Source organism: Mustela nivalis, assembly GCF_964662115.1.
Source record: "Mustela nivalis genome assembly, chromosome: 17".
NCBI classification, from domain to species: Eukaryota; Metazoa; Chordata; class Mammalia; order Carnivora; family Mustelidae; genus Mustela; species Mustela nivalis.
The window spans coordinates 37,951,556-37,975,424 of record NC_139036.1 but is presented as its reverse complement, the minus strand read 5'-3'; the positions used below and the strand labels follow the sequence as shown (position 1 = coordinate 37,975,424).

The 23,869-nt window shown below is 57.4% G+C and overlaps 1 protein-coding gene across 3 annotated transcripts; it reads left to right on the top strand.

Annotated features, from left to right (window-relative positions):
• The first annotated feature begins 1,673 nt into the window (after positions 1-1,673).
• NGFR (nerve growth factor receptor) lies at positions 1,674-20,865 on the top strand. 3 transcript variants are annotated; one of them, XM_082708442.1, is made up of 6 exons: positions 1,674-1,883; positions 8,580-8,721; positions 12,135-12,494; positions 15,995-16,247; positions 17,716-17,876; positions 18,578-20,865. In XM_082708442.1, exons 1-6 carry the CDS (start codon positions 1,809-1,811, stop codon positions 18,877-18,879), a joined length of 1,293 nt encoding a protein of 430 aa, XP_082564568.1. In that variant the 5' UTR covers positions 1,674-1,808; the 3' UTR covers positions 18,880-20,865. The 3 variants fall into 3 exon arrangements, with proteins under 3 accessions (XP_082564568.1, XP_082564567.1, XP_082564569.1); XM_082708441.1 differs by lacking the exon at positions 1,674-1,883 and adding an exon at positions 2,519-2,805; XM_082708443.1 differs by lacking the exons at positions 1,674-1,883; positions 15,995-16,247 and adding an exon at positions 2,519-2,805 and having other exon boundaries at positions 18,578-18,853.
• The last annotated feature ends 3,004 nt before the right edge of the window (positions 20,866-23,869 follow it).

The following is a 23,869-nucleotide window of genomic DNA, read 5'->3' as shown; positions in this document are numbered from 1 at the left end:
CAGTTTAGAGGTGGTCCCTGTCTGGGAGAGGGACTCCTCAGGGATTCCTGAAGAAGGGCTAGCTGCCTGGCCTTGGAAGCGGTGGATCGTCCACGCTCATGCTCAAGGACACAGTGATGTCTACCTGTTTTTTCTGAGGCTGTCCCCTGGACTTTGTTGGATACACAGGAAAGGCATTCATAGGGCAGATTCCCGCCCCCCACCCACCCAATGATTGAATAAATGAGCTTCAGCCGATCTAGGGAATCACCTACCAACCGCTTAGGTGCTCGCTTCACAAGTGCACTTCATCTTCCGCCTCTTCCTGTAACGTGGGAGGGCAGTACAATTTTTTCCTAACTCAAAACTGAGGTCCGCACATGGCTAAGATCAGGGTGTGGGGATAGGCTTTGTAGACTTGTTCCTTATAAGCTCTCTGTTTCTTGGCCTCCTTGCCAGGGGATCAGGACAGGGAGTAAGTACTGAGGTAGGGGTGCTTCCCACGGAAACACTGGTAGTACTCTCCCTAGGTTGCCAGGGACCCGTGATTGGGACATGCTGTGGTTTCTAGAGCATGGTGAGTATGGTCCCAGGGATGCTTGGATAGTACATGGTACATGGTTATGAGTCTATCCAACCACGTTTCCTTTTATTCCCTTCTACAGGCCTTCATTGAACATCTGCCGTATACCAGGCATTCAGATAAGAAACCATAGTCCCTGTCTGCAGGGAGCTCATAAGCCAATGGAAATACAGTCTAGTGAAGACTATATTGTTGGGGCTGTAAGTGTATGTTTGTGCATGGGTGTGTGTTCGTGAATGCGTGCACTTGTGAGAGACTGTGCATGTGAGGGCTTGTGTGGAGATGACTGCACACGTATACTTGCATGTATGAATGTATAGGTGAGTGTGTGTTTGAATGTTATAACCACATGTGTAATGAGTGTGCAAATGTGCATGAGTGTGTGGGTGCACATGCATGTGTAGAATGCACAGGTTTACATGAATGCATGAGGGAGGTGTGAACACACGTAGTGGGTAAGCACATATATATGTGAGTTTGAGAGCGGGTGTACTCCTATGGCTGTGTGCACACCTGTTACCCCTTCAAACCCATCTTTTGAGAATTCAGATAACATCCCACCTAAATGTCCCTTCTGCTCACTTTCAGGGTCAGGCCACCTGCTACTTCTCCCCTCCCCTTCTCCTAGGACTTTGCCCTGGGAAGGGACCAAGAGATGAAGGGCGGGGCGGGCAGGGGGCATTCTTGCTGACAGTGGCTGGGTAGGAAGCAGGACCCCCGGGAAGAAGCTGAAGCTGGAGGCAGAAGAAGATGGGTAAGACAGGGAACGCTGTGGGGGGTCTGCAGCGGAGAGGAACAGGAGCCGCAGAGGGGATGCCCTGGTCCCCGAGCCCACAGCATCCGGGAGCAACGCGCACGATCGCGGATCCGGCACTGGGTACCGGGGCGGAGTCTCGAGAGGCTCGGAGGGCCCGGCGCGGAAAAGCGGCGGCGGGGCGCGCGGGCGCGCATCTCCGCGCAAGTCCTTCTCCCTTCCCCTCCTCTGTCCTCCCCTCCCCTCCCCTCCCCTCCTGTCCCCTCCCCGAAGCAACCCGGCGGGCGGGCGCGGTTCCGGGGGTGGGCGGGCTGGGCGGGGAGGAGGCGGGGCCGCCGCACTGGCTTCTCGCAGCCCCTCCCGCCCGCAGCCAGAGTGAGAGGAGCCTCAGCCAGCTCTGGGGGGCGGGCGCTGGAGCGCAGCGCAGCGCAGCCCTATCCGTCCGCGGACCGGACTCAACTGGAAGCCGAGCGCTGCCGCGGGAGGCGGGCGATGGGGGCAGGTGCCTCCGGCAGCGCCATGGACGGGCCGCGCCTGCTGCTGCTGCTGCTGCTGCTGCTCCTGGGGGTGAGTGTTAGCTGGAGGGCAACCCGCGCCCTCTCCCAGGACTGGAACCCCAGTGGGTTCAGGTTTCCCTAGGGAAAACAGAAGGGAGCTTTGGGATCCCAGATGCTGGGGATGGAAGGCGGGAGAGGAGTCCGCAGCCAGGATCCACGGAGAAGCGTCTAGGGTTCTCAGAGCGCAGGGGCGACCCTGAGGCCAAGGGTGGAGATGCGGGAGAGAGGGGCGCACGGATGCGCGTCTTCAGGTACGGCGGAGGGTGCGTGTGGAGGAGCTGAGAGGGGTCTCTCAGATGTCTGGGTTCTGAAGAGGGCGTTTGGATGCTGAGACCTCGAGGCGACTTTCTTCCTGAGCATCTTGATCTCTGGAGGGTCGTGGGACGGAACCCAGGCTAAAGGAAGAGGAATGGGACCGGGATTAGAGATCTGAGGGGCGAGAGGAGCAGGGGCGGGGAACCAGAGACGAGGAGATAGAACAATGGGGGAGGTCGGAGGGCCTGGAGGCAGAGGGGACCGGGCATCGGACAATGAGGGCCAGCCAGACAATGGGGGGGGGGGAGGGGTGTGGGAGGGTGAGCTTCGGGGGGGCGGGGGTCGCCCGAAGAGAGAGAAATGGGTTAGGGAGAGGAGAAAAAGGACGACAGCGAGGGAGAGAGATGCCAGTAAAATGCAAGAGGGCAGAGAAGGGAGAGCAGACCCCAAAGTGGCCGGGGCCACGCCTGCCCGCCAAGGGACAGTGGGACGAGCAGGCAGAGCAGAGGGACGGACGTTTCCCGCGCCTGTCGCGCGCTCTTTCTTGCGGCCTCGCCCAGTCTGGGAACTGCGGCTGGGGATCCGAGGCTGGGAAGGGAGCGCCCACTTCGCCGGGACGAACCCTCTCCTTGCTTCTCCTGCGCCCGACGGGGTCCGCCGACGCGCTCATTCTGGAGGTTTGAAGCCGCGCGGGGGACCGGAAGGGATGGAGCGGGCATTGTGCCACCCGGTCTGGCCGCAGCCAAGTCTCAGGGTGCAGAGCGCCGGGACTCGAGAGGCGGGGAAGGTCCGGCGGCGCGCAGCCGGGGGTCGCGGCTGCCGAGGCGGCCCGCAGGGGGCGCTGAGAGGCGAGGGCTGTGCCATCTGCAGCTGCGGGCGAGCCTGGGGCTGCGCGCCGCGCCCCCACTCGGACCCCCCATTAAGTTAAGCCGCCCGAGCTCGGCGCCCGCAGTTCTCACGGGTCCAGCGCCCAGGCGGGTCGGGATTCCGCACGCGCCCCAACCCTCCCCTCCCCCAGCTTTTGGTGGAAGACGCTGGGCACGGAACCTAACGGAGGCGCTCAGACGCCGCGGATTCCGCCTCCGCAGGGGACTGCGGATCCTCTTAAGCATCTAAGTCCATCCCGTAGTCCCAAGATAGTCAGGAGGTGTGACCTGTGTGGGCCCAGGAACGGAGTGCCACAGAGTTTGGCAATAGGAGTCCTCACTCTCCCTGCTGTCTTCATTTTTTTCCTGAGCGTTGCACCCCTAACCCCCATTTTGCAGGGAGGAAGACTGAGGCTCTGAAAGTTTAAACGACTTGGCCAAGATCTCAAAGCAAGTTAAACCAGAGTGCTAGCCAGGCTGTGCCGTGCCTGTTCCCAGCGCGGCACTCCCCATACTCCCCCATGCAGCCCATTCCCCGTAGGGGGGCACCCGGCGCCTTTCACCCGGCCTCTCGGCTGGCGGTGGAACCGTGGGGGCTGGGGTGGGCAGAGACCCTCTCTGGACGCTGGCCCCATCCCCGAAGCTCAGCTCCCTGGAGCTGTCAGTACCTGTGGCTTCTCTGGAGATTTGGGAGGGACTGCGGGCCGGTTTGCTGACTAACGCAACGGGTTAGAGATGCTTCTTGACTGGGGAGGTGGGACTGGGGCGGCCAGCAGTTCGGCCCCCGGAGCGGCGAGGGCGTGGGCTGCGGCCGGCTGCCGGGAAGAGTGCCCCCACCAATAGAGAAGAGGCGAGGGAAGAGGGGAGCTGGGCGCGGAGGGCCTGGGGGCTCGGGAAGGTGGACCCCACAGAGAGCGGGCTCCCCGCAGCCCCCGCGGCGCTTGCCTGCGCCTCGCCGGGCTGCTGTCTGCGGGCTGGCTGTGCGCACCGCGGCGGTCCGAGTTTCTTCCTGCGCCGCGGCGATGGAGTGCTGAAACCGGAGTGCGTCCCGGCGGCTCGGCTGGCGGGCCGCGCCGGTAATGGAGGCACTTTGTCATTCAGACGTCTGTAACCGGAGCCGCCCGGCTGGCTAATGCGCCTAATAGGGATGCAACGAGGGCAGCAAATGGGCGGACAGGAGCGGCCAGGCGCGGGGAGTGGGGGGGTGCGGCTCCGGGATGGAAATTGGGGTCTTCCCCCCCCCCCGTACCAGCCCAGGCCCATTCACGCGCCTAGATTCTTCCCGGGGGGGGGGGGTGCGGGGCAGGGAGGTGGTAATAATAAAATTGGCTGAGCGCCTACTATGTGCCACGCACTGCCCTGGGTAATGTCTCTTGTCATTTAATCCGTGTAAGATCCCTGCAGAGTAAATCTAGTTATTCCTATTTTACAGTTGAGGGAGTTGAACCTCTCAGACTACCGGGGCATGAAAGCAGGCTTCCCGCGTCCGTGCGTGGTGGCGCCCTTGGAACACAGAATGATCATCTTGGGGTTTATTCTGTCCTCCGTGGACAAGGTCTCCCTCCCACCCCCATCCCCCACCGCCCTCCCCGCCCCAGCCTTCTAGATCACGGGACAGGAGGACCTTAACCATCACTAGCCCTAAATATTAGATCTGTGTCTCATGTCCTTGGCGCCACTCATTTGGCGCCCCTTCCCCCCACCCATAGTCCCCAGGCCCCTCTCAAACTCTTCCGACAGACAGCCTCATCCTCAGTTAATTAGCTTGTCTCTTACCCCAAATTCAACTGCTATCTAAGGGAATAAAGCGCATGTGCCAGCGCCTCCCCGCGTTTGCATTGACCTCAAAAGACCCTCCACATATTTGAACACTCTCCTTCCCCATGGTGGTGGCTAATGGCTCCATTCACCTAAGGAACCCCTTTGCTGAAACTGTTGTGAATGGTTAGGGCTCGTCACACGGAAGCATTCATAGAGTTTCAAATTCTTTCAACCATTTTGGTGTGTTTTCTATTTTGTCCAATTTGAAAAAAAATTTAAGGTTTTTAAAAGTCAACAATTCTAAGGGTGATTCCACCTTCGTTTTTTGGAAGCCTTGAACTGGCAAGAGGATTGCAAATATTCTCAAAAATGGGATGAAATCATTCCATCAAATTGGAAATGAGTAAATGTAATAAATGTAGATTTCAGGCACAGGGGTCAGCTGATCGCTTTGGAGCAATAAGCCTAAATCCGTGTCATCCCTCCTTGCTTCCCAGCCAGGTAGAGGGCGTGGCATGAAGCCACTTAGCAGAATTGCCCCCGTCAGCCTCAGTTTCCCCAGCTGTCAGACAGGAGGTGAAGGCAGTCTCTCAAGTCCTTCTCTCTCAGCATCTTGGCTTCTGGAGTAGCTGTATGGAGTGATCTCTCCTCTCCCTCATGGGACTGTGATTTCCCTGGGCAGGGGTGGGGAGTCGGGGACCATGTCTCATTGGAAACACTTAGCTCAATGTTGAGCACATAGTTGTTAACTAATAAATGGTTATTAATCAATTAACTGAGGAGAGCAATTCCCATTCTCCTTTGGTCCCCCTGCCCTCTTCAGACTCTTCCTGGTGGGTCTTTCTTCATGTCTATCCTGCCCCTCCTCTTAGGCAGTTTCCTCTCTTTGGGCCTGACTACAGCTCCCCGCTTCCTCTGCCTCCCGGCCAGGCTCAGCAGCCCAGCCCACAACAAGACACTTACTTATCTGATAGCTAACATTTATGGAACTCCTCCTGTACACTGGACAGACTTGCATAAATTTTTTCATGTAAATTTCATGACAACCCTGAGCAGTAAATATTACCGACCAACGTTTTGTATGGGAGAATACAGGCTTAGAGAGACTGGGAACTGCCCCAAAGTCACAGACTGTTAGGTAGCAGGTCTGGGGTGTTTTGAAATAGGACACATAGAACAAGCACAGGAAACACATGGTGACTAATTATGGGGCCTGGAGTCCAAATCGAGGACTTGGGAGAAGAGCGAGGATGGAGGGCTGTCGCCGGGAGAGCAGGCATCAAAGGAGAGGGGCAGGCAGAGGCCGCTGGAGTGCCACGGACAGACCCCCTCAGCTCTCCACTGCTCAGCTCTCTGCTGAGCTCAACCAATGGGAACCCAGCCAGCAGCCACAAACGAGGCAAGAAAGACCTTGGGAAAGAAAACAGAGGGCTCCTGAAGTGTGTGAACACCTTCATTTGGTGTCTACAGCATCTGAAGAGGCAGGTACTGTCACCATTATCTAAAGATAGAGAAACTGAGGCACAGAGAGATTTCAGCGTGTCCCAGGTCACCCAGCTCTGATCCATGAGTCAGAGCCACAGGGGACCACCAAGGAGGAAGGCAGAACAGCTCACACCTTTTACTCCGAGAATACCCCCTTCCCCTCCCACCCTGTGCCGGCTCAGATCCCACCTACACTCCCGATGAACACCTTCCTGCCCAGGCTAGTTAACACGATTTCTACATCCAGTTTGACCTAATGAGTTAGAATGGTAGGGGAGGGGCTGCTCAGGTCACACTCTGGTGTCGGCAAAAACTGACAACTGATATCTTGACAGGAAGGAAGGGAGAGAGAAACACTAAAAAAAAAAAAAAAAAAAAAGAAAGAAAGAAAAGAAAGAAAAAAAAAGGCTGAGACAAAAGTGCGGTGGTGATTTGGGGTAAAGAGCATGAGGCCTTCACGGCACTATCGCCCAGAATCATCACTGAGTCCCCCCTGAGTCATGCGGAAACCGTGAACATATATTCCGGAATGAGAAGGGTGCAGCATCATGGATAACATGAAAAACATTAGGTGATCAAAGCAGCAAATCCTCAATTCTTGGGAAATTCAGCTATCCTGAAAGTCACGCCCATCCTACATTTCCCGGCCAGGAGTTCTAGGTAATTGAGGTCGTTATTGTATTTGCACATTCTGAAATCCAGTAAATATTCAGGTTGGGTACCAGGTGCTGGGGCAACTGCGGTCCTGCCCCGCCCAGGGGCTGACCGTCCAGTGGGGGACATTGCAGCATGTGCCTCACAGTAAACTGGGAAAACATGTCACAGGGCTGCTCTGCCTCCTGTGGGAGGTGTGGGACTACAAGATCACTTCCTTGAAGTGACATTTAAGTATGAGCCTTCAAGGATGAAAAGAAATCCAAGCAGACCCTTCCCGAGTCTCTCTGTCCCTCCTGGGGGAAAGCCTACATCTGGGACACCCCCGCCCCCACCCCTCCTGGTTTCTGGTCTGCAGATGTTCCCAGACCCGTGTTCCTACCACCTGGGAGAAGACGGTGGCAAATACCCCAGGACCCCCATCCTGTGCTGCCCTCACCCTCCCTGCTGGTCTCCTGAGACCACCAGCTGCCTCCTACACAGATCCCACCTGTCCAGCCCCCTCCTTTTACTGAACCCTGGTTAGACCTCAGAATGTTTTAAAGGACTGGAGGGAAAAAAGAGTATTTTTGGCTATGAGCTTGCCAACATGGAAGCAAGGAATGTCCAAAAGGACCTTTAACACTCTGCTCTAGTCCCATGACCCCAGAGCCCATGCTTCCTCCTGGCACCAAATGGGAGCTGCATGGTCTGAGGCCAGGGAAACAGGCTTTGGAGTTTTATTAGACGTGAAGAATTTTTTTAAGGACTAGAAACATAAAGCAAGCGGCCAGCACTCTCCACCCCCTCCCCCCAAGGGAATCTGGCGCTAAATCGTTCCATCCATGAGCAAAGAGCAAAGATGCCTCGGTGGCAGGAATCTGACTCCCCTTTCCCAGCGCTGTTCCAGCGCTGTTCCCACCGGCTGCATGGGGGCAGGGAGAGGAGAGGGCTGGTGGCTGGAAATCAGACTCTGGTAGAACTGGGCTGCTGGGTGGTGAGAGAAGCCAGCAGGCGCCCCTTTTTCCTTGCTTGGTGCCAGACTCTGGCCAATTGGCCCCAAGTGGACTCTGTCTCTGTGGGTGAGAAGGGAAGACTCAGAAAGGGAAAGCAGAACAGGCCAGGACACCAGGGAAGCATCTGGATTCGAACCCATGACCCCAGCCTTCTGTCTTCTGCTCTTGGGTACAGACACCACTCACTGACTAACATGTGAAACGGTAGAATTAAGGACACAGAGGAGGGCCCTGCTAGCCTTTGCTAGAACAAGGCTTCCCTCTGCTTAGACAGAGCCCTGCAGCTGTCCCTCCAGGGAAGAGGCATTTTGGCCAGAGTTTAGCTGCCAGGGGCCCCCTTGGTGGGGAGCCCCATGCTGGCCAATGGCCCACTGCTGGGTCCCAGGCTGCCTTCCCCATGTGGTGTGTCCTCAGGATTCCAGAAGTTGCCATCACCCCAAGATGAACTCTGTAGAACGTGAGTGTCGGGGCTCTGACCTCACACCCCCCGCAGCCTGCAGGGGCACCCTGTCCCCGACTGCCTCTCTTCCCCCGGCCCCAGCTTTGATGTGCCTGATGCCTCCGTGGTGAGCTCATCCGGGCCCAGGTGGTTCCAATAGAAGACTTTAGGAGGGGGTGTTTGATCTCTGGGAAGACACCCCCTCTTGCTTCTCTCCCGGGTCTGACCTTCCCATCTATCCCCCCGCCCAGGTGTCCCTTGGAGGTGCCAAGGAGGCATGTCTCACCGGCCTGTACACCCACAGTGGGGAGTGCTGCAAAGCCTGCAACCTGGGTGAGGGGGTGGCCCAGCCTTGCGGAGCCAACCAGACTGTGTGTGAGCCCTGCCTGGATAGTGAGTACGGGGTCGGGACGGTGGGGGTGGGGTGGGGGGAGGGGCTGGGGGGGGTAGGGAGGGCACCAGGCCTGGCAGACACATGCCCACTAGAAGCCTGACAAGGGCTCTGCCTCCTGGCAGAGTCTCCTCCCCACCTCTGTGTGGGCACCAGAATGGGTCCAGCCCAGTATAGGAGGCGAGAAGGGAAACTGAGAATGGCTGAGGAAGTCTGCGGAGGGAGGAGGAGGACCTCACAAGGAGGGATCCCCAGGGGTGCCCCTTCCCAGCCCCCAGGTGGAGAGTCCTGGTAGGGGAATGCGGCCAGGTGGGAGGAGTAGTTGAGGCTGAGACCAGCTAAAAATACCATCTGCGCTGTAAAATCAATGGCTGCCACTTACCCTCAGTGTGTTTGGGGGGAGGGGAGGAGGATCAAGTCCTGGCTGCCCTGGAAACTGACCTTGGGGGATCCTGGGAGCATGTGGCTATCTGTCCCCCCAGCTCTGACCAAGGAAGCAGAGCTTTCTAGAGGTAGCGGGAGCAGGGACTGTCCTCACTGTGGGGTGGTGTTAGACGGGAGAGGGGAGAGGGCTGCTGTGTCCCGTCCTACCTGGGATCTCCTCAGGAAGGGGAGAGAACCGCATTTTCTGGGGCTGCTGCTAAAGGATTCAGAAGGATGGCAGGTCTGGGGGCTGAATTCTGTGTGCTTTTGGTCCAGGCCTCTCTGTCCCTGCTGGATGCCCCCAGCCTCAGCTGCTGCCTTCAGGCCACCGGCTCAGTGCTCCTTTCCTGCCCAGAAACCTCCTCTCCCTGCCTAGTCACACCATGCCTTCTAGGTGGCACGCATTGCACACCTGGGCCAGTGGGAACCATACCAGATTCTTCTTTAATCGTGATAGGAGCAAGGGTATAGGAACTGGGAACTCTTTTTTTATTTAAAAAATAGATTTATTTGTTTATTTGAAAGAGAGAGAGAGAGAACACGGCGGGGTGGGGAGGGGTAGAGGGAGAGAAAGAGAATCCTAAGCAGACTCCCCACTGAGCGTGGAGCCCCATATGGGGCTCGATCCCACAACCCCAAGATCATGACCCCAGCCCACATCAAGAGTCAGACATTTAACCAACTGAGCCACCCAGGTGTGGACCTCCAGGTCCCACCCTAGGAACTAAGAATGCTAAACTCATCTGCCTAGTCTGACATCTGGATTCCTCTCTACCACACCCCACAAACACACACAGCCTTGTCTATCTGGCAACCCCAACTCCTTGGTGTTCCCAGTCACACAGTTTTCCTTTCTCTGTGCTTGTGGTGGGTCCTGTAAGTCCATCCCATGGCAGAGAAGGGCCTGGGCCTAGATGGAGAGACTAGACATTCTGTCGTGCCTTTGCCACCTTTCCACCTGTCCTGACCTCCCAGAGTTTCCATCCCAGGACAGGGCTGGCCAACCGTAGGCTACACCAAAACCTCCTCTCTCATTTCCTAGACTCCTGCCCAGGTCCTCTCTGCCCTGGACCCTAAGTCTCCCAGGATGGGAACCCACTCCCTTCTGTCAAAGCAAGAGGTGGGGTAGAGAAGCCCCAAAGAGGGAGGCTCGGGCATCTCCGGGGAACGAGGGACAGGAGCTGGAGACCAGCGAGGAGGTGGTGGCGGGAGTCCTCCCTCCCATTTGTTCCCCCTGTTCCCCTCCCCCCTCCAGCTGTGTTAACAGGCTGCCTTTATAAGCTCACTTTATGGCGTTGGAGACCCCAGCGGACATTTCCCCCTATCCTCAAAACGTTTCCACAAGGAAACCCATTAAGCTCCTGCCTTCATTCTCTGCCAAAAAATACCACATTTCCCCCACCCCCCCTAAAACTGTCTCCCAGGAGTTTCCTACTAATTTTCTGTGCTTTCCCATGGGCAGTCCCCCTCCCCAATTCTCTCCCCCTCCAGTGTGACTAAACCCACCCCCTGCCACATGTCAACCAGATAGAATCCTCCTGTTTGTATAAGCTGGACATCCTGCATTTGGAAGTCCTTTCTGCAGACCCTCTCCCTGGGACCCAAGTTCATTAGACTTGCCATTGTCCACTCCGGGGGGCCCAACCTTTGCAGGATCCCTGTGGTGTGTATAGTGCTTTATGGTAGAATTTCATTTATTCCCCACCCCAACCCTGTGAGTGGAGATACTACTCTCTGTTTTACAGAGAAAGAAAAAACTCAAAAGAGGTGAAGGAAAACACCCAGAGTCACAGCTAATAAGTGGCGGAGGCAGGTTTTAGTGAGCTCCATCCCTGGGAAGAGAGACCCAGGGGTTCGTCCTCTGCCAAGACTGGCTTAAAACTGGTCTCCTTCCAGGCCTGTCCTTGTCTTGTCTTCTCTTCCCCCTCAGCGGCTTTCCTTTTCATTTCTCTCTGCTTTTCTTTTGCATCCGCTTCTCCACTCCTACCCTGAAGATAAGGGCTCCGTGCTCCTGGTGTCTCGGTTCCTTTAGAGAAGTCTGAGATCAGAACCCAGGGCAGGCTTTCATTTTCCTTTAGTGGGATCCTAGTCTTTACTTCTACTTCCACACACTGAATACACCCTCCTTTCCTGGCTCCCGGTTCCTAAATCCTGCTCTTTCTGCCCCTGGAGCAAGGGTACATCCTTCTGCATTCCGACTGGCACAGAGTTCTGCACCTGGGCAGGTAGGGATGAAGAGGATTTGGCTCTTTGCCTTCCCCTTCCTTGCACTTGGAGGAGAGGACCCCTGGCGTTCCTCCCTTTGTTCTATCAGACATCATAGCCATTAAGAGAGCATGAGTCAAGGGTGAGCTTGGAAAGCTCCTCTTTGTGCCACTGGGAAGGGCAGAGGACTATACAGGCAAGTCCTTCTTGCTTTCTCAGCTCCAATCCCTCCTGCTGATTCGTTGTCTGGAGCCAAGCTCTTAAGCAGCGTGGGGTAGCGCCATGGGTGGGAAATTCTGCGGTCTAACCCTGGTCGGGCCACACCTGAGCCCCCACCTGCGCAAAGAGGACTAGAAGGGCAGCGGAGGCGGGAGGCTCCCTTGTGAAGGCCCGCCTGTGCCTGGGTTGGGTTGACAGCCCAGTTCCGGCCCCCGGGGAGGGCTGGGTGGGAACCACGCTCAGATTATTCCTTAATCACGCTGGGAACAAGGGTCCAGGGCTGGGAACTCTCGAAGAGTATTTGCCAAGAAATGTACCGGGCTCCAGCTGGGTTTACCCACGAAGCCTCACTCTCCAGGCCTCCCGCACCCAGGGCTCCTGGCCACCCCCCCCCTCACCCCCCCCCCCCTTGCTCCTCCTTCCCCCTGGGCCGCCTTTAGATCTCACAGATGTGGGGAGGGGGGTGGATCCCGAAGGTTCGGGGAGCGGCCCCTGCATCCCTGGTGCCCAGGCAGCGGGCGGCGACCTTCCGGGCCCCTGGCTGTCCCGCGCGTCCATCTGCCCACAGGCGTGACCTTCTCGGACGTGGTGAGCGCCACCGAGCCGTGCAAGCCGTGCACCGAGTGCGTGGGGCTGCAGAGCATGTCGGCGCCGTGCGTGGAGGCGGACGACGCCGTGTGTCGCTGTGCCTACGGCTACTACCAGGACGAGACTACGGGCCGCTGTGAGGCATGCCGCGTGTGTGAGGCGGGCTCGGGCCTCGTGTTCTCGTGCCAGGACCGGCAGAACACCGTGTGCGAGGAGTGCCCTGACGGCACATATTCCGACGAGGCCAACCACGTGGACCCGTGCCTGCCCTGCACCGTGTGCGAGGACACCGAGCGCCAGCTGCGCGAGTGCACGCGCTGGGCGGACGCCGAGTGCGAGGGTGAGCGCGCCGGGCCGAGGGCGCCCCCTGGGGGTCGGGGAGGGCCAGGCCGGGGCGGGTGGGGGAGGCCGCCGCCCTCCTTGGAAGCCCAGGCCCAAGGGACCTCCTTTCACCGCGTCCTTCCGTGGGCTGCGTGTTGGGAATGCCTCCAGCCTCCTCCCAGGCCGCAGCTACTCCACTCCAACTCAGTTTCTAGGGCTTTATTCGCCGGTGGCTGCCCTCCCGGGGTTGGATGAGCGGCAGATACGCAACTTGGAGGTGGCCACTGTGGCCCAGCACAGTGCAGGACATGTCTGACCCTTGAGCAGGCTCTCTGGGCTGGGAAAAGGGCCTTGAGGACTCTCAAGAGTTGGGACCCATTGGCTGGGAGGCATGGTGTGGGTCCACAGTGGTTTATGGCTCTGGCACCTGGGATGGAATCTGCTCTGTCACTAGCTGAGTGATGGTGGGGAGGTCACTCTTGTCTCTGGACTTCAGTTTCCTCATTGGTCATCCAGTTTTCAGCGGTGTCCCAGTCGTGGATTAGGGAAGGTGACTGGCCCACTTTAAGTGGTGTTGTCTGGGGGCGGGGTCTACAGTGGTTGTTACCCTTCAGCCAAGGATGGTGTTGGACTCAGGGAATGCTAAGGAGGTGGTGGGCGCAGAGGAAGAAGGGCAGCAGGAGACCCAGGGTTCAGGAGCCCAAGGAGGAGATGGGCACACATGGAGGGCTGTCAGCCCCAGGGTGGGGGGTAGGAACTGGTGTGCTCACCTTAGTCGGGCATCGGGTCCCAAGGAGTGCACCTAGTTCCTGGGACAATGCCTTTATTTTCTGTCCATCCCTCATGCCTGGGCACCTCATTAGCTACTTCCCTTGGGGACCTTTCCCTCAGGGTGCCTTCACTCTAAGCAACCAGTACCTCCTTCAGGGAGCCCCAAGTTTGTTGGAAAAAGATAGCCCTTGCCCCAGTCTGATGAGGTAGACATCCCAGCATTTAGGTCCCAGGAGGTCCCCCATTCTGGGGGAGGCAGCACAGCCTCTGCCTTCAGTCCATCCCCAGTCAGATGGAGGAGACAGATTCCCTGCCGTGGGGAGTGTGGCTGCCTTCTGCATCCCGCCATCCCTGGTTCCGGGAGCTCAAGCTGGGGAGGGTGGTTAAACTGGGCTGAGGCCAGGTGTGTGTGTGTGTGTGTGTGTGTGTGTGTGTGTGTGTGTGAGAAGCTTCCTGCATGGGGGTTGGGAAGGGTCGGGGGAATGGGCCCCAGAACGGAGTGGTTCTGGTGGTGATCGCCCTCAGCCAGGAGACAGGCAAGTGGCGTCAGGCACAGGGCAGAGCTGGGAGGGAGATCCAGCAGCTGGCGGGCGGGCAGCACTGTTCACGGGCAAGTCTAGACCAGCCAGCAGGGGGACTTAGTCAGGGGCGCGGTTAGAGCAAAGAAAGGTGGTGGCTGGGGAGGGGAGGGTCCCGCCTTTGGACGTGTTCACAGGTTCCTCTCAGGCACCACCCTAGTCCCCCAGCCATCCTGAAGGAAGAGGGTACCCCCGACGGCTGTGTTTATCCCTGCTCCTCTTCTGTTCTCTGCTCTAGCCTCTGAAGGGTTAAATGTCAGCTGGAGCGGAGGGAATCTTCAGGAAATGGAACTGGATGGTGGTTTGGTTGCCCCCCCCCCACTTCCAGTACATTGTACTTTCTTGTGTATACATTTCAGGTGTCAACATGGTGACTCACTCAGCCTTGGGGTCTCTTCCTCCCCCTCTCACCCCAGTGAAATTTGGGTTTAGGAGTAACTGGTCCCTCTCTCCACCCCCAAGTCTGACAGCTCCCATTCCGGAAATGGCTGTCAGGACTCGCCAAGGGCTTAGGGGGTTGGAATGCTGGTGGACATGGCCCCATCTGGATCTCATCCTGCTGTCCCCACCCCCCGCTCAGCCCTGCCCCAAAGGGAACTGGAGGGATGAGGAGAAAGTGCCCTGCGCAGCCCTGTCTTCAGCCTGGTCTGTCCTTTAATGCCCATTGCCAGTCTTTCCCCTTTGAGATTTCTGGAACCTCTGTGATGGCCTGACTTACCAACACCCCCCAACATACCTTCGGCCGCTGGGGTGGAGGGGGGTCCTAGCCAGTTGTTTCTCAGCCTCAGGGCTCAGAAGTCCCCACCAGCTTGCCCAGTCCCCTAGCAGGGCAAGAAAAGACCCTCCCCAGTCCGACACCCTGTCTGGGCTGCCAAACAACAGGGCTGTGTCTCCACTTCCCGCCCTACCACTGCCCACCAGGGCTGAGCTGGGGGAGGGGGAAGATGGGGCAGCAGGTGGCAGCCCCCTGCCTAGTGCCAGCCAGATGGATTCCAGATTCACCTCAGGGGGCCTTACCCCTCAGAAGGTGCTGAAAATGGGGGCTTTTGAACCATCTTCGTCTTGAGCCGAGAAGGCCTAAGAAACCAGGGGCAGCTTCCACTCCGACTTGGGTGGGCAAATGGGGTGGAGCCAGGGAAGAAATGCCTCCCCTTCACCCCATTGGCATGTCCTGTCTGCTGCCTGTCCCTGCCCCAGGCGTGGGAAGTGAGAACGGATGGGGTAGGCAACTTTGCCCAGACGGGTACCCCCAGGCCGTCTGGAGCCACAGCCCCTGGGACAGCCCCTGGCTGGGTGGCACAGTGGAAAATCCCGCCCACTGGTGCCAGGAGGTGCCAGGCTCCCTGTCAGGGAGGCTGGCAGTGCCCACTGACATGAGAGGGCCAAGGGGGGTGGCAAGGCACAGTCCTCCCCGCCGCCCCCTCGCCCAGGCAGTGGATAGTATCTTCTTTGGAGGCCTTTGCCCCACCAACAGTCGGCTTCCGCCCAGGGAGGCTGGGGACTACCCAATGCTATCTTCTCTGGCTGGCAAGACCACATGGTTTGGTTTGAGGGCCACACAAGACCAGAAACTGGCTAGCCACTAGCTAAGGGCCAGCTGGAGGGAAGCCAGCCAGCTGGTTACCCTCTACCCCGGCCAAGCCCAGAGTTAGGGCATCAGAGACCATAAGGGAGGCCGGGTGCCAGTTCTTGGGGAGGTGGTTTGCGGGAAGGTGTCTTTCTGTCCAGACCTGAGTACCCTCATCCTTCCTCAGGACCAGGATGACTGGGACTGTTGAGACAAACTGGGACAAGGCAGAGTATGACATTTTCCCAGAGCGATGCCAGCTAGAGGCCTCCTGGTACCCACTCTCTCTTCTGGGTGTGTTTGCCTCCATGCCAGGCTTCCGGGTACCAGGGGAGGCAAAATAGAGTCCTAGGGTCCCAACTGTACCTCAGACGCAAGGGGGCTTAGAGACTGTCTCTCTTAGCATCCCCATGCTATAGATGGGGATTTGAGGTGTTGAGAGGCAAAGGGTCTGGTCCAGGGTCACACAGTAAGTCAAGGACAGAGCTGAAGGGGACCCAGGCTCTTGCTCTCCCTGGGGAAGAAGGGCTGGAGCCAGTCAGTAGGTCAGGGGAGGGGCCTGGGTGGGGAGCGGGCCCTCACTCCTGCAGCTCCTTCCCCCAGAGATCCCTGGCCGGTGGATTACCCGGTCCACGCCTTCGGAGGGTTCAGACAGCACCGCCCCCAGCACAGAGGAACCCGAGGGACCTCCAGAGCAAGACATCATAGCCAGCACAGTGACAGATGCGGTGACCACAGTGATGGGCAGCTCTCAGCCCGTAGTGACCCGAGGCACTGCCGACAACCTCATCCCTGTCTACTGCTCCATCCTGGCTGCTGTGGTTGTGGGCCTGGTGGCCTATATTGCCTTCAAGAGGTGAGGGGGGAAGGGCAGGGGACAGACAACTGGGCCTCTGCTCTCAAGGAGGGCTTTACCATGATCTTGACCTGAAAATTCACACACTTTTTAGAGTCAACCCCAAACCATGCTCATCCTCACCACCTGCTGCCCCTCGCCGGGGGTGGGGGGGGTGATTCCTGTCCTGTCTGGCACCAGCACCACCCCGCTCCCACGCTGCTCCCCTCCCTGACTCCCCGCCCCCAACTGCACACCGAGCTTTCTTTACCAGCCACCTGTGCTATCATCCCTCAAACCTCATTGCCCGCCAATGACCTATGTCCTCATGGGTCTCTTCCGTCCCATGTCACATTGGGGATGTCATCAATCCATCAATCCATCCAGAAATTCAAGATGTGCAAGAACTTCTGGAAAGAGTTTTATTTATTTATTTATTTTTAAAGATTTTTTAATTTGTTTGAGAGAGAGAGAGGGAGAGAGCATGAGCTAGGGGAGGAGCAGAAGGGGAGGGAGAGGGAGAGAGAGAATCCCAAGCAGACTCCACGCTGAGCGCAGAGCCTACGTGGGGCGCCATCTCACCACCCTGAGATCACGACCTGAGCCAAAATCAAGGGTCAGACACTCAATGGACTGAGCCACCCAGGCGCCCCTGGAAAGTGTTTTAAATGTTCCAGTGCATTTTCCATTCCTAAAAAGAAAATCTTCAAAGTAATCCATGCTTGTTTGGGTAAATGCAAACAAGACCAATGTCTTGTAAAGCAAAAAGCAAAAGACCTCTTTTATCTCTCCAAATCCTACCTCTCTCCTCATTGGAATCTGTTTGGAATGGATCCTTTCCAGCCATTTTCTGTGCCTTTATAAACACATGTACATAAAACTTTTTACAGTTAGACATAAACACAGAGAAGGTTTTTTTTTTTTTTTTTTTTAAAGCATCAGTGGGCTCCCACTCTCCATATTCTACAACTTACCTTTCTACTTAATCTCCCTTGGGAGAGCTTTCCCCAGGACATTTGGATTATCTGATTGTTTGTAAGTGTTCACTCGGTGTATGGATGGATCCTAATTCATTTGAAGTCTTCTTTTGATGCACGTTTGACTTATTTTCAGCTTTTTCTTATTGCTAATAATAGCAGAGGAAATCCTGGTGCATATCCCCGCACACATGTGGGAGTAGTTTAGCAGGGTAGACTGGGAACAGTGGAATTCCGGAGAAATCGCTGGGCGCACCATGCACTGTGCGAACATTCATGGAACCCTTGCGGTGTGCACCGAGCCCTGAGACCCAGTCTGCCCGCACAGTGCTTCTGGTACAGGCCAGGGGCGGGCGGAGATGGAGAGGAAAAAGGACCTTATGTGGTCTAGTGGCTCTGCTTGGGGGGGCCTGCTAGGGCCCCGGCCCCCACACATCAGAGCACAGATCCCTGAGGTCCCTGGCCTGTGCGGGCCCTCGCCCCCTGAGCCTGGGCCTGTCCTCTGGCTCCAGGTGGAACAGCTGCAAACAGAACAAGCAAGGAGCCAACAGCCGGCCCGCGAACCAGACACCCCCGCCGGAGGGAGAAAAGCTTCACAGTGACAGTGGCATCTCAGTGGACAGCCAGAGCCTGCATGACCAGCAGCCCCACACGCAGACTGCCGCAGGCCAGGGTGAGCAGTGAGGCTGCGGGGAGGGGGAAACTGAGGTAGGAAGGAAAGGAGTGAGTGAGGGTAGACTGTTGGAAGGACTGCTGGAGGGGCGGGCTCACAGGGAACAGGGCCTCTGTGTGGGATGGGAGAAGCAGGCAAGTAAGCAATCGAGGAGGAGAGGTCTTTCCAGTGGAGAGATGTGGGAGGGGAGAGCTTTGGACAAACCGGTGCATCCAGACTCATCAAGCTAATTGTGCCCCCTAGGGCTAATTACTCCCCAAAGTGGCTGCGATTAGCCTCCTGCCCTAGACTTCTGGGGAACAAGTAGTTAATGATGGGCCCTAATTAGTGGCCCAGAGCCCAGCTCCAGGACACTTGCTGTGGTGGAGTCTGGGACTGAGTGTTGTCCCTCCTCTGCCCTGCCATCTCGCCCAGTTGCTGGGGGGGGAGGGGGGGAGGGGGTGCCGGGTGAGATGGCAAGGGTAATGCTGACGCTATGGGCAAGAGAGGAGGCGAGTCAGCACCCCTAGACCCCTCTGCGGCCCTGCCCCCCATCCAAGACCTCTGCCTCCAGGTCCTGGGTAAGGCTTCCTCCTCCCTCCCCCCACCAGGGAGGAGAAATCCTCAGCCTTTCTTGGGTCTTAGCCCAGGGGCCCCCATGCCCGCTGTAGGGAGCAAGGGGTGTGGCAGGTTACCTCTGACGCCCCCCTGGTTCTTGGCAGCCCTCAAGGGGGATGGAGGTCTCTACAGCAGTCTGCCACCAGCCAAGCGGGAGGAGGTGGAGAAGCTGCTCAACGGCTCTGCGGGGGACACCTGGCGACACCTGGCCGGTGAGCTGGGCTACCAGCCGGAGCACATAGACTCCTTCACCCACGAGGCCTGCCCCGTCCGAGCCCTGCTTGCCAGCTGGGCCGCCCAGGACAGCGCGACGCTCGACGCCCTCCTGGCGGCCCTGCGCCGCATTCAGCGAGCCGACATTGTCGAGAGCCTGTGTAGCGAGTCCACGGCCACGTCCCCCGTGTGAGCCGCCCCCCGGAGCCCCTGCCCTGCCCCCACATTCCGACGACTGATGCTCCAGCCGCCCCCATAGGCCAGCGTCAGAGCTGAGCTCCTCTGGGCAGGGCCGTGGGGCCCAGGCCCCTCCACCACTGCCCTGTCCCGGCTCCTGTGTGGCCCCGTCGCTTCTGATCACTCTTTCCGGTGCCAGAAGGGCCCCTGCTGCCCCTCTCACCCCCGCCCCTAAGCATCCCATCTGCATCTTCTGCTCCCCTCCCCCACACTTCGAGGTGGACCAGCCCTTCCCACCTCAGCAGGTGTCAGGCCTGGGGGGCTGACACCAAGGGCGGTCTTGGGGGTGATGACAAAGCCCCAGAGACTCAAAGGGAGAGACCGAGGAACCAGAGCCATGGGCTCTACACTGTGAACTTGGGGAATGAGGGACCATCACTGTGGCCTACGTCCTCCCTCAGCCCCCTCACCCTACTCTCTGGCCCAAGATGAAGACGACCAGAGGCTTGTCAGAGCTGCAAGGGGGTTTTCAAGTCTAGTCCTACCCCCTTGTTTCATGTATAGGACAGACAGGCCCAGAGAGAGGGAGCGACTTGCCCAAAGCCACCCAGCAATGGGGAAGACAGACGTGGGCTGGCCCCCCGCTCTCTGAATTAAGGGGTGCAACCTTCAGGTTTTCTTGAGGTTAGAGAGCCGGCGGAGGGGTTGTGGGGGGCAGGGAACCCTCTGGGAAATGTCTCAAAGCCAAATCCAGTGTGCCCTCCACCACCTCCAGGCCTGTCCAACCCCTGTGGAGATGGGAGGCTTCGCCCAAGGCCTGGTGGACTGATCCATCACGGTCAGAGGTGGACTTGATGGAGCATGGTTTGAGGTTTGTGGAAAAGGATGCCGCTTCCCTTTGCCAGTCCCGCTTGGGCATGCCAATGTGGTGTCCATGGTGTGGCCCAGTGTGCAGGTGGCTTCCATCCCAGCACAGACCCGGAGCCAACATAGGCAGTGTCTTCTCCTAGAGCCAGGCCTGGGGGTCAGGGACTAAGGACCCCCAACCTGGGACAAACACACACACACACACACACACACACAGCAATCCTGCTTTTCTCCCCAAGTTTTTTCTCTTGGGCTGGGACCGGATCCTGCCCAGGGCAGCTGCCAGAGAAGCACTGAAGGGATTTGAACTCGGCTTGCCCTCTTTCCTCGCCCCTGGTTTGGCGGGCCAAGGAAGGCTGAGGCTTGAACTGGCGTCTGGCTTCCGAGGGCCTGCACGTGGAGGAATGCTCCCCCCCATCCTTCCTTTTCCTGCGAGCCTGGGTTTGGCTGGGCTCCGACCGCTGCAGAGAAGAAAAGCGGACCAGTGTGGGAACGCAGCAAGAAGGAATGGAGGGAGACTGTGGCCCGCAGAGGGCCTCCCCACGTTGAGAAGACCCTGCGAAGGACTGTTTGTTCCCTAGCTTGGTGCCAGAAAGGGGCCGTGAGGTCTCACGAGGTCCCTCCTGGCCTGTTCTGTTTTGCTTGACGTTGGAATGAGTGTGGCGCCCCTCTATTTAGCATGACCGAGCCCCGAACCCCAAGCAGGGTGTGCGTGCTGACAGCTACCCTAGCCCCAGCCCAGGGTTTTCCCAGCTCCTTGTAAGGCAGTGGGAACATTGTAAGTAGATGGCATTTCTGTGACCTCAATCTGACGGGAGGGAGGAGGGAGCTCACCTGCTGGCCCCCACCTGCACACCTGGAGAGCGGGACAGGATCTGAGTGTATTTATTTTCCTCCCCAGCAGCTGGGGAGGGGGTTGGGGTACCGCAAGTATGTTTTAGCATGTGTTTGGTTCTGGGGCCCCTTCCGCCTCCCTTTAGGCTGAGATGAAATCCTTTTCGCCACCTAGCTGGGGGCTGTGAGCCCCAGACTCCCTGTCACCTCCCCCTTGCATCCTGTGTAATCATTTCTTGGGCCTTCCTAAAACCTACACATAAAACATAAATGATGAACATTATAATAGCAAAGAAAGAAAGCCAGTGCAAAGAGATTTTCTGGAAATGCATGTGATTGGAGCCAAGTGGGGGTTGTGTGTGGCAGGAGGGACCCAGGTATACTTTCTAATTTGGTGAGTTCCTGTCCTATTGTTTCTCTCCTGCCCCCCACCCGCACAAAATGGGGAGTGTTCATAGAAATCGAGCAAATCCACATGTGTAGCCATGAAGTTAATTTAAGTGGGATAGGGAAGGCATGGGGGCCCTCTGCCCCCAGGTTTTGGCGAGAAAAGTGAAAATGACCACGCAGGAAGCCCGCCAGCTGTGAACTTGACCAGATGTCAGAAGTGAAACTGACCACAGGGGAGCCAGAGGCTGGGTAGGAGGGCCGGGTCACAACCCCACAGCTCCCAGCCACCCACATGGCCTGGGAGCCGCACACTCACACCCACACACAAGCACACACACACAGGGTCTGGCTCCAGATGGCCTGGCAGGAGCCTGGCTGCTTGGCCTGCGCAGAGGCAGGCCCCTCCCTTGCGGCTCTCGAGGGGGGCAGGTCCCAACCCCGGCTCCTGGCAGCCTGGCTTCCCAGCCCTGCCTGGCCCGGGAGTGGCAGGATTCCCGGCCCCAGGCCTGTGCCCCTCTCTGAGGCTGGTCCGGCAGCTGGTCAGAGCAGCTCAGCCTCTGCTGGGCCCTTGGCCGGGTCTTCTGGTGGGGCTGGCTCATGGCTGCTGGGGAAGGCCACGGGAGGCTTGCTCTTCCCGGAAAGAACAGAAAACAAATCTTCGTGGTCTCAGGATCATGCAGGAGCCAGCCGGGCCCCAGCCAAGCCCCAGCCAAGGATTAGATGAGGGCGGAGAGTGGGGCTACCTTCCATCTCCCACCACCACCCCCATGTCTGTGAGGGCTGTGAAGAGCGCCTATGGAGGAGGGTGATTCGGAGTCGATGAGAGAGACGATCTGGTACTTGGATAATCCCCAGCGCGATGGGGGAGACAGGCTGTGTCTTGAGGTAGCCTTCTGTCTGCTGGAAAAAACACAGCCCTGGACCTTGGGTACCTCTCCTCTGATGAGGGAGGTACAACCCCCGCCCTCAGAGGGCCCCCATTCTGTTGAGGGGGAAATGCCTCTAATTTGGTGGGGGAGAGCCAGATGCTGCCTGTGGGAATAAGGGAGACACAGTCCCGGGATCCCGAGCGGGAGACTGCAAACAGGGCCTGGGTGGTGTGCCGCGCCATGCCAGGGGTGAGTAGGGCGCTCAAGTTGGAGACTTGTCAGAAAAGGGATGTTGAAGCTGAGCTGTTACCGAGAGTGGAGTCAACAGGCTGGGGGGGAGGAGAGCGTTACTGGCAGAGGACACAGCTCAACAAAGGCCCCGAAGAAAGAGACAGCAGAGCACATGCGGGCGTGGCGAGGCTCCTGTGCCTGGAGCCCAGAGAGAAAAGGTCAGAGGGGCCAGATAGGGAAGGGCTCACAAAGAGACAGGCTAAGGGGTCTGGACTACGTTCTGAGAACACTGGGGAGCCACGGAGGGATTTTTAAGGGGGGGGGTGTCCCACAGACAGACTTCCTCTGAGAAGGCCCTCACTCTGGCTGCAGTTCGGAGGCTGGAGTGTGGCAGAAGAGGCGGGGAGGTGGAAGTCAGTGGCAGCCTGAAGTAAAGAAAGCCTCAGCAATGGTGAGAAGAGGCCATTCAGAAAAGCTCCTCAGAGCACACAGAATTGGGAAGGGGGGATGAAAAGGGCTCCCACTGACCTAGGGTCCCCGGGGGCAGTGGAGCAGAGAGCCTGATAGCCATCATACCACGGATTCGCACCCCTTTCCCCCAGCACATTGCAGAGAAACCCTCTCTGCCCTCCTCCACCCTAACCTCCATGCCTCTTTCTCTAATTCCCCCACAAGGGCAAAAATGCTTATCAGCCTCTCATCTATAATGTGGCCCTAAGAGAGGTGCATGAGGACCCTCCCAGCTCCTCTGCACTCACTGTCTTGCTCCAGCCATCCTCATCCTCTTCTGGGATCCCCCTACACTGGCCCTCTTACAATTCTTCAACCTTCAATATTCCATTTGGCCACAGGGCCTTTGCACATGCTGTTCTTTCTGTCTGGAACACCTGCTCCTTTTTTCCCAAGTGCTTCCTTGGGGAGGCTCTCACCATAATCTAGACAAATCAGGTTTCTTGATTCCACGTCCAGAGGACATCGTGTTCCACTCCTTTTCTTCAGAACTCTTTGCAATCAGGGACCATTTGAGCGATTATTTGATTACTATAAATGCCAGGAATCCAGAGACAGGATCTGGTTTTGCTCACCTTCTAATCTTCAGCACCTGGCCTGGCATAGAACTGGTGCACCCAACAAAGATTTGTGGAATAAATGAGTGAATGTGCTTTAAAACAGCACTGTCCAATAGAAATATTGGATCTACATGATTTTACATTTTCTAATAGCCCCATTTATAAGAGTGAAAAGGAGCAGGTGAGATGAACTTTGTATTTTATTTAGCCACATAGAGACAAAGGATTATTTCAACATAAAATCAGTACTTTTAAATTATGAATGACACGTGCTAAAATTTTTTTCCTACTAAGTTTTCAAAATTCAGTGTGTATTTTATTCTCATGGCCCATGTCAATCTGGACTAACCCTGTTTCAAGTGCTTATAGCTGTATATGTGGCTGGTGGTCATCGCACTGGGCAGCCGGCTCTAGGGGGTCACACCTCCCAGAGTAGAGACTCATTCGGAGCCTCTAGTGGGCTCCAAGGACCAACAGAGGCTGCCTTGCTTCTTCCCACGTTATCAGTCCCCTTAGAAATGAGGCTTTTAGTTCTCCTCTTCCACCCCCAACCCCTACCCCCATGGCCTCTCTCTTCTCTGCTCAGGCTGGGAAGCCTCCCTTTATCTGTTTTATTCTCTAGGCTAGAGGATGCGACCCTTCATCTTTGCCCACCCATCAGGGCCGCCTGTCTTCCCCTAGTGCCTCCCTTCCCTCTTTCATCCAGTTCAGTGAAGCCAAGACAAGATTAGAAGCATGTGAAAGT